The 9,290-nt window shown below is 47.5% G+C and overlaps 2 protein-coding genes across 3 annotated transcripts; one reads left to right on the top strand and one right to left on the bottom strand.

Annotated features, from left to right (window-relative positions):
* Positions 1-358: 358 nt before the first annotated feature.
* Positions 359-5,869, top strand: NEPRO (nucleolus and neural progenitor protein). 2 transcript variants are annotated; one of them, XM_026082569.1, is made up of 9 exons: positions 359-479; positions 629-783; positions 1,420-1,496; positions 1,612-1,743; positions 2,086-2,163; positions 3,133-3,494; positions 4,132-4,193; positions 4,680-4,930; positions 5,392-5,869. In XM_026082569.1, exons 1-9 carry the CDS (start codon positions 389-391, stop codon positions 5,786-5,788), a joined length of 1,605 nt encoding a protein of 534 aa, XP_025938354.1. In that variant the 5' UTR covers positions 359-388; the 3' UTR covers positions 5,789-5,869. The 2 variants fall into 2 exon arrangements, with proteins under 2 accessions (XP_025938354.1, XP_025938355.1); XM_026082570.1 differs by lacking the exon at positions 629-783 and having other exon boundaries at positions 455-479.
* Positions 5,870-6,822: 953 nt separating this feature from the next.
* Positions 6,823-9,252, bottom strand: TAF13 (TATA-box binding protein associated factor 13). Its single transcript, XM_026082571.1, has 3 exons — positions 9,143-9,252; positions 8,523-8,620; positions 6,823-7,474 (listed from the first exon to the last, which is right to left on the bottom strand). The coding sequence occupies exons 2-3, from the start codon at positions 8,610-8,612 to the stop codon at positions 7,304-7,306; spliced, it is 261 nt and encodes an 86-aa protein (XP_025938356.1). The 5' UTR covers positions 8,613-8,620; positions 9,143-9,252; the 3' UTR covers positions 6,823-7,303.
* Between the last annotated feature and the right edge of the window lie 38 nt (positions 9,253-9,290).

Raw genomic sequence — 9,290 nt, 5'->3', positions numbered from 1 at the left:
TGTTTACAGCACATCATGGGGAACATCGGCCGGCTGCTGCTACAGACCCTGACCAGCCCAAGCTCCCGAGGCAGGCTCTGAAGAACCGCGAGTTTTAAAGAGCGGGATTACTACTTGTCGTTTCTGTTTCTTTGCCCCCCCGCTCACGACACTTTAGAGAGGCAGCACGTCGGGGGCAGGCCCGGGATCCCGGCCAGGCGCGGCGCCCCGGCCTCGCGGGCCCCCGCGCTGGTCCGCACTACGCGCTGCTCCCGGCCCCGCGGCGCCCTGCCCGGGGGAAGCTCTCCTCCCCGCTGCGGCGAGGTGGTTCCGCCCGTCCCCCCACCCAGCGCGACAGCGCGGCTCCGCCCCCTGCCCCCCGCGCGGCCCCGCCCCGCGCTGGGGGAAGATGGCGGTGCCCGAGGCGGCGTGGAACAGGCTGGACGTGCCGTGGCCCGCGAGCAGCGCGACGGTGGCCCTGCCGGGCCAACACCCTTCAGGTCCCGCGCGCGCGGGACGGCGGCGGGGCCGGGGCGAGGCGGGGGGCGGAGGGCGGCGAGGGGCCGGGGGGGGGGCCGGGGCCGCGACCGCGACCGCGCGGTGGGCGCGGGCGGCGGCGGTTGCTGAGGCGGCGGCTGCCGCCCCGCAGTGCGGTGGCTGCCGGCGCTGCGGCGGCGGTGCGAGGCGGCCGGCGAGCGGCTGTCGGGGCGGGCCCTGGGCGCCGAGGGACGCGTGCTGCGCGCCGTGCTCTACGTGTACCAGCGCAGACTGCTCCGACACCGGCCCTTCCTGGCCCTCAAGCAGGTGAGCAGGGCCCGGCCCCTGCGGTGGCCACGGGGGCCCGGGGGCGCGGGGCGGTGAGGGGGCGGCCGCTTTCCGGGCCTGCGGGGTACCCTGGACCTGAGGCAGGCACGGTTACCTGCCTCCGGACGTGGGATTCGTGCAGGGGTTTGGACGTCAATTCATCGTAGCATCAGGGAGGGAAAAATAGTACCGGGTTACTCTGGCGGGTACTTCATGTTTTAACTGAACTACTTGCCAGTTTTCCAGTAAAAGGCGGATTGTCGCTGTCTTTGCATATGGTGGCATTCTGCTGAAATAAAAAAAAAAAAAAGGTAGCCTTACCTCTTGATTTATGTTTTTCCATTCTTGAGAGACTGATTTAATACCAAAGCTCATTGTATACTGTTGGAGAAACCGCACGGCACCGACGAGCAGTGTCTGCCCCAGCCCCGCACTTAAATTCCGTGTTCGCTGGAGTGTCGCCAAGGGAGATCCTCCCTGTCACAGTGCAGCCATAGGAACGTGGCCGGAGCGTCACGTCCTGCAGGCCTGTGGTCTGTGCTGTTACACTGACACGGGGAAGGTGTCAGTTAACTTAATGGTAGTCCTTAGACCGAGGAGCTCTCCTCAGCCAAAGGAATTTTTCTTCCTCTCTAGGTAGAACAGTGCTTGAAGCGCCTATGGAAAATGAACTTGGTGGGTTGCATTGAAACCCTGGCAGGACTGATTCCCAAGTAAGTATCACGACCCTGTGTGTTACACTATCCATTAACTCTGTCTTCAGAGCTAAAGGAGAAAATGCTAGAAATGCCAGATCATAACCATCTCCTCATCCTTGAATCAATACAGGAAAAATAAACCCCAGGCTCAAGGAGAGTGCTTAGTGCCCAGCCAGCCTATGATGGAAACAGTTGCTGTGAAGGTATTGGGAGGCTGCAAGCTCTTACTGCGTCTACTGGATTGTTGCTGTAAAGCATTTCTGTATCCTTTTTCATTATAAAAACATTATTACAGTTCACCAGGAGCACCTCATAAGCCAAAACCAGGTCTGCTGTAGGCCCTGTACTGCTGATGGACTCAACCATGCAACTCATGGGCGCAACTTGGAGTTTCTTTGATAGCCAACATCATCTTTTCAAGTTATTATGGAAGAACCTCAGGCTGTTGTCTGGCTGCTGTTTTGGCCTTGAGCAACCCAAAGTATGGATGCTCATCTCCCAAATTATCCAGAATATTACCTTGTGAATTGCCTCTAGTTAGTGTGTTCAGCAAGTCTCATTACATGCTGTTTGTTTTTTTAACCTTAACTGGTGTAATCTTCAGCTTGTCGGTTAAACATCTCTGTTTGGAAGAATTCATACTTTTGAACACTGTGGCTTCAGGGCTGTTGAGCCGGCTATGGTTTGTGTTTTCAAAAGTCTTTCTTGTTTGTTGTCTGTCTGTTTGATATGCCTGTCAGGTAGAAGAGCTTGTAATTAGGCCTTGCTGCTGAGTGAGCTTTTTTCAGCTGGGAGGCAAGGGAAGGATCTGGGAAATCAGAGGTCCTTCCATCCCTTTGGACTTGATTCTAGCACCTGAAGAGTTGTATAACTGGAGACTTCTTGCATGCTCTTTTGAAAGGCTTTGTACTTGGTTCATTGCAAACTTCATGTAGTGCTAATAAAATCAGCACTAATGCCAGCCTGCCACAAACACTATCATCTGGTACTCTTTGCAGCGAGCAATAAGACCTGCCTTATGATGAAATGGAAAGGTTGAGATAAAGCTGTTCTATAATACTGCTGAGTTTTCCAGGGAAGTCATTGTTTCGGTCTCTGACAGTCCTGCGGAGCAGCACTGAGAAAGTAACTGCTAGCTGTAGCTGAGGAAATAACAGTATTGTGCACAAAAGCTCATTAAAATGGTGTTTGGCACAAGAAATCTGGCCTTCTCCAGTTGATATGGAGAAGAAGACCATTTGGGCATCAGTGCTAGCACAGTTGTCCTGAGTTGGTACACACTGCTTTTTGGGGAAGATCTCCTGTTGAATGATTTGGGTGTGACTTGGGAACCTGCTGAGTCCCCAGTGTGGCACTCCACAAAGCTCTAGGGAAGCGGAGAGGCTCCCAAACAGGTGAGTCCTATGCTCTGAACTTGAACATTGCCTTAAAGATGGAAGGCATGTTGACATGAGGAGCTCAGACTAATATTAAAGAAAATGCGGTGATAGGGTGTAAAAAGAAGGTTATACCAAGGGGGGAATAAGGAAAGGGCTACTTGGAATCAATTCCATCAGCTCTGTCTCTCAAGCTGAATGTAGTTGTTCAGTGAGCACAAGCTATGATGGTTCTGCTAGAGATATCTCCATACCTTTCTGTCTTACCTCCTCAGGATTCAGTACCGGTGTGTATTGCAGAGCCTCATTTCCTTATATGGGGTGCTGTCGACATCACTGCATCTCGTGTCAAAGACCCAACAGATGCCTTATATCAAGGGATTTACCTTCCCTTCTGACATCAGTGACTTTCTTGGAGTTTCTCTCTCTTCTGAAGTGAAGAAGAAAAAGGCTAAAGCACTTACAGCCACAAAAGCTGCCAGCTGGCTGAAAAAGCTCTTCCTAGCAGTGCCAGAGGCAGCATCAGAGGCTGGGAAAAAGAGAGATTTGGTGACCTGCACAAGTGTCGTGGAAAACAAGAGCATCCCGTGCCCCACAGACATCGGAAAGCCGGTTCTGGTTACCAGAGCCAGCAGAGGTAAAGCATTGTGCCACAGCGCTACTCGTTTCTGGCATCTCAGAAACTGCCACTGACCCCAACTTCTGTCCAACAGAGCCAAGCACTTCTGCCAGCTACAGAGTACGGTCCCAGTACAAACTCCCCTTTTCTGTCCTTGAACAAGGAGGAGAACGCTGTCATATACCCATGTCTTTACAACGCTGCAGATGATGTCAGTGTTGCTGTAATGAGTACAGTAAATAGATCCTGTAGATAGTCAGCAGTATTTTCCTGCATCTTTATAGATGGGGCCTGAGGATAGTGAGGGAAGCTAAGAGAACTGTCTGCAGTTCTTAGGTACTTGTGTCTTGTGCCTGCTAGTTCTGGGCTCTCCCCAGACAGTCATGGGTATGGCCAGTGACCGCAGGCATCCAGGTTCTTGTATAAGGCTTTCACCGATGGAAGTCTCCTTTACAGCCATGTGTAATTCACTAAATCTTCTTCATCCCCTGCCAGTGGCCACATGAGATGAGTGTAGTCCCCTTCCCCTTCCTTGCTGTTTGGACCAGAAGTGTTGAGTGCGCAGATGTGAGGCTGCTGACAACAGCAAGTGTCTGTGGGAAGAATTAAGACTGTCTTTATTTCATAATGACAATTCTCCTCTCTCTCTCTGTAGGGAAGCACCTTGGGTTTGATGTAAAGAGCTTGCTCAGACCATCCAAACGTCCAGCCCAAGAGGTTTGTGTAGCACCATTTTACACCGGTTTTTATAACTTTAAAATACCCTTAGACTCAAAACATAATATCTGTGAGTGAAAATGTCCCCTTTCCCCCTCCTCCTGCCTTCTAGAATACCTACTGCTAAAGCACTAGCTGTGTTTTCCTTAGTTTTGCTTTTCTGACCAGCCAGGTCAGCATGGAAGCTTTGCATTGAAAAACACTATTAATCTTTTTTATGAGTTTGAGCATGTATTGGTATCTCATTCTTTATTTCACAGAGGGGAAATACAACTGAAAACACAAGAGCAAGTCAGTAGTAGACAGGAATACAAATTTTAATTGTCTGCCTCTTCTTTTTGTATTCCAGTAAACAAGACTGCTCTTCCACTTTCTCCTTATAAAGAACGTTGTCACAAATACCTCAGTGCTTTGCTTCTTTCCTACAAAGGATCAGGTGTGTTGTGTTTTTAAAAGGCTAACTACTTCCATTTTGCTTTGTTTCAGGATATAAGCATTACGTCAACACCTTCTAAAGCAGAGTCAGTGTCACTTTGCTCTCGTACAGCAAAATCACAGCATACTAGATCTCTTGTACAGATGTTTCAAAAAGCTACCTGTTTTGGGGAATTGTCAGAGGCACTCAGAAAAGCTATTCTGTGGTGCAAAGGCAACAAACTCAAATCAGCAGCTTATTTTCTGCGTAATAAGTTACTGAAAAGCAACCGGCTGCACCATGTGGAGGCTCAAGGATGCAGGTAATTTTATATGAGTGTGGGGTTTCTTGGTCTGACACTTTACATTTTAATAATGTGTATTTTGCAACAGCGTAGGGAAATGCAGTGGTGTAACCCATTTTTTAATTTTAAACAGGATCAACAGATATAGCCACTAGGCATTCCGATATGAATATGTTGTTCAGCATCAGTCACTTGGGAAAGGATTTAAAAGCTTAACAAATGCATGAATACATAACTAAGAGGGAGGATGAAAATGCAACTTGACCTGTGTGCATGTCTAATGGGTAGCTATTATATAGTGTAAGGAGTGTTGGCTTTCTTTTGAATGCCCTGGCTACTACTGTACAAGATGCTGTTGCATCTCCAGGGTATGATAAAGAAAACGGTAGAGAAGGCTAATACCAAATCTCTCAAAATCCCAAATAACCTATTTTTAACAGCTGCTAAAGTAATGTTTTGTGCACCTTCCTCCCCTTAAGCTTGCAGAGGAAACTATGCTGTGTCAAAACATCTGTCTGTAAATACCTCCTCTCTGGCTTGCAAAATGCACGCCAGCCAAAGCAGTACCGTGGGGCACAGTTCTGTCAGAGAAAGATCAAATGGTCCAAGCGGTCGAAGAAAACTCCGAAGACTGTTCAGCAAAAACCTTCTGAGCTTTCTGGAGTCTGTGAGAGTGGTTTTTCATTCTTCCTCCCAGTTTACCAAGCTGGGTCTTTGGGTCATGAAGGATGTGCCAATGCTGATACAGCTGCTGGAGAACTAAGCAAAGCAGGGACCCCTATGCAGCTGCTGTTGGAAGAAAACCCTGGCTCTATGCTGAAAGAAGCTACTGAGAACATGGATATTGATTCTATTTTTGCAGCAATGGGTGTCTGATCCTGGGCTGGGAGCAGGAAAGGGGTTAAGTCATTCTAATCTTGTTTGTTTTTTTTCTAATTAAAATCCTCAGAACCCTGATAGTGGCTTGGTTACTCATGCCCTGAACTCTGCTTGAGTAGGGCTGCACTGCTAAGAAAGTAGTAATTATGTTAAACTAAGATTTTTGTCAAGCCATTTGTTATGGAAGAATGTCCCAAACAGAAGATTAGCTGTCATCTTTTGAGCTAGCCTTGTCCAGGAACAACAGCTTTGAGTTACCTCTAAGTCAGTGCCCCTTCTCTACTGCTGTACCACATGTTAAATGCTGCTGTCAAATCTGCACTGCAAATAATTACCATCCAGGGCAGAAGGCTGCAGCTCATCACCTACTGCTGCTTAGGATAAAAGACTTGTCTTCCTTCTGCTTATATTGGGACAGCCTTGACTTGCAGTGTTATCACTGTTCAGCATTCGTTATCCTTATCTTGAAATGGGAGCTGTGGGGGGAGGAGGTTAGCTGAATCTACCATATGCCTTTGAACTGCTCCAGAAATGGTGAAAAGCTGACTGCAACACTCAGCTCCTTACCTGCAAGCATGTCCCCCACCATCTTGCAATCTTTTTAATGCAACCACAGTTGCTGCCTGCTTGGCAAAGTAAGGAGGAGCTACTCCATCATCCATTTGGGGAGTAATAACCATTAGAGCAAGCAATGCAGTTAGTGCTTTCTGTCTGGCTCTTGCTTGTAACTAAGGCTCAAGATCTGGATCACCAGGAAAGACTATGGAAAAACTGTCTCCAGTCAGCTTTACTGTGGAGCACCTGCCTAACAAGGGCAGGAGAAGGCAAGCATCTAAGGGCAAGTAAATCTGGGATAGGTGAACTCCCATTTCCTAGGGAGAAATGAGAACAAGAAAGCTATGTCCACTGAGGCAGAATAAAAAAAATAACCTTTCTACCAGACTAAGAATACTTGATCATTAGTGCTAAGAAATCCATATTATGCAACTTGTGAGAATTCATCAGTGTAATTTTAGTTATGAGAACTGGGCATGAGTGTAAGATGTTTTATTCAAAAAGCATATATGGAGCAGGGACAGGGAAGAGAGCAGAAGTTCTAATGGTTTGTGCTTGAAGTCACAGTCTGTCGAGTTATCCAAGATCCATTTTCTAGGTCTCCTGTCAAGGGAATAGCTAATAATTACTGAAGTAGTTGTAAAGAATCAGCTCTCATTAGCCCTCTAGATACCTGACAGAATATAGTCCTACTTCAGACAGACTTCTCACCATTACAAGAACTTTTAGTGCTCACTTTCACACTTCTTGAATTTCAAAAAATGGTATAAAAATACCTAAATATACCACATACAATCAGATAACATTCAGAGGCTTGAATACTTCTGAGTAAAGGCTGAGAACCAAGGCAGACATCCCAGCACCGATCTCCATCCTGAAAAAAAACCTCCAACAGAACACATTAATTCCTTGCTTTTGGGCAGGAGGTGCCCAAGCTGTGTAAGCATGTGCAGAGAATCAAGATCCATAGTTTGCTTCATCAAAGGCCTTTCTGGCTCGTTTCAGTTCTTCATTCATAGTCAGGAGGTCCTTAACTCTGGCAAACTTCCGGGGGTCCTTGCGGATTAGAAAGACAATGTCCTCAACCTGTACACGACCCTGCCGCCCAATTGACATGGCCTTGTGTGTCTATTAGAGGAAAAAGAGAAAGTTAGCAGTGTGCCTTTGACCCTTAATTATTTTTTTAAGCTTTCAATTCCATTTTATTTCTTGTCGCTTTATAAGCAAAAGGTAAGCAATTTCAGGATCTGGGCACCATCATCCTAGTCACAGACGCACTCTGGAGTGCACTCCCATGAACTTTTTGTCAGTCTGCTATTCCCAGCTCATTGACACCTACACCTGGCATGTGCCACTATACATACACAATCATAATGACATCAAAACTAAAGCCTTGCTACACATAGGGGAGACCAAACCTGCAGAGTGCTTAAGGAAGAACAGCATCAAGGAGAATCTGCATAAAATATGCAGTACCAAATCTGAGGACAGTTTAGGGCACTTTGATAAGAGAAGGCAAGGCCAACCTTTCAAGAGAAAGGGGGATTCACAAACAGCAGGGAAGACTTGATAAAAGAAAAAAAAAAACCCACCACCCTCTCAAACAGCATCCGAACATCTGGATCAGTGATTGCTTAAGCCAGCAGAAGCTTGTATTCATTTTGTGGGACAGCGATGCATTCCCAGCCTTGTAAAAAAACTGTGACAACACAGAAGTAGCTTAACTTTCAAAGCTGATCCTTATTTTCTGTCATCTGTATATGCAGTGATGCCACAGTGGGCTGCAAAGTCAGCTGCACCTCTAAAATATCACTCTATCTGCCCCTTAAAGATGAAGGCACTGTTCCAAATCCACAAGGAGCAAAATGCATTAGTTTCCACTTAATCCTGGAGGAGCAAAGGCTAATCTGGGATTCTTCCTAGTAGCATCAGAGCTGTTGGCTTGGGATAATGCAGTAGTTGAGTCTGAAGTATTAGCCTACAGAAAACTAAAATCTTAATGGGAATCTTTGAACCTGCTTTTAACACCCTTAGAAAATGAATTCATCCCTTTTTGTTGAGATGTGTTCTGCTAGGAACATCCTATCCTCTGTCCAACTGGGATGTAATAATCAGTGCATTTGAAATACTAACAAGAGCTGTTTTTTTTTTATCATAACATCTAAATTTGACTTACCATTTCTGTGATGAACTCTATTACCAGATCCTCAAGAATATCCACTGATTCTGTGTAAGGGTTCTGGTCATCCCCAAATCCATACATCATGCATCTTACTGCAGAAAGAAATACTCAGCATGATCCTCCTTTTTTCTGGTCATTCAGCACAGCCAGCAGCATGCATCTAGTGCTTCAGGCTTACTAGTCTACAAGCTTATGCAACAGGATAGCGTTCCTGACTGCTGGACAGGACAATTCTTTGGAGAACATATGGGAAATAGGCAGAACCCAGCAAGAGCACAGTATGTACGCAGAAAAGTGCATCTGATGACAGACACGTTAAAATGCACTTAGGCTGCCAAATAATGGACATTGCGCTGCTTTGTGTTTGCCATGGTTAGGTTCAGCTGATGCACGGGCAAAAACGTTCTGTCCTATAGGACAGCGCGCTCTGCTTTCGGCGTGGGGAGGGAACGAAAGCCATTGCTTTGTTAATAAAGACAATGAGTTCTAAAACTGCCCAGCTGCCTGAGACGTGCAGCCATCGCTGCAAGCAGCACTTTGTTCGTAAAGCCACCGTCTGCCGCGTAACGAGCGGCCGGTGCCGGGCGCGGGCCCCCGGCGCGGCCCGGACTCACGCTCCTTGGAGAACAGCCTCTTCCGCCGGCCTTGCGCCCCGTCCAGGCCTCCGCCCGCTTCCTCCGCGTCTTCCTCAAACTGCGGAAAGATATTTCGGTCAGCGCCGGCCACCGCGGGGCGCCCCCCGCCCGCCCCGGCCCCCCGCTC

The sequence above is a fragment of the Apteryx rowi genome, unplaced genomic scaffold (assembly GCF_003343035.1).
Source record: "Apteryx rowi isolate R43461 unplaced genomic scaffold, aptRow1 scaffold_581, whole genome shotgun sequence".
Taxonomy (NCBI): Eukaryota; Metazoa; Chordata; class Aves; order Apterygiformes; family Apterygidae; genus Apteryx; species Apteryx rowi.
The sequence above is the reverse complement of the archived record's forward strand: the minus strand, read 5'-3'. Positions and strand labels throughout refer to the sequence as shown.

Coding starts and splice junctions, on each gene's coding strand:
- NEPRO (XM_026082569.1), top strand. CDS start 389: ATGGCGGTGCCCGAGGCGGCGTGGAACAGGCTGGACGTGCCGTGGCCC. Junction 1,497..1,611: donor CTGGCAGGACTGATTCCCAA/GTAAGTATCACG, acceptor GAATCAATACAG/GAAAAATAAACCCCAGGCTC. Junction 4,194..4,679: donor CCAAACGTCCAGCCCAAGAG/GTTTGTGTAGCA, acceptor GCTTTGTTTCAG/GATATAAGCATTACGTCAAC.
- TAF13 (XM_026082571.1), bottom strand. CDS start 8,612: ATGATGTATGGATTTGGGGATGACCAGAACCCTTACACAGAATCAGTG. Junction 7,475..8,522: donor TAGAGTTCATCACAGAAATG/GTAAGTCAAATT, acceptor TTCCTCTAATAG/ACACACAAGGCCATGTCAAT.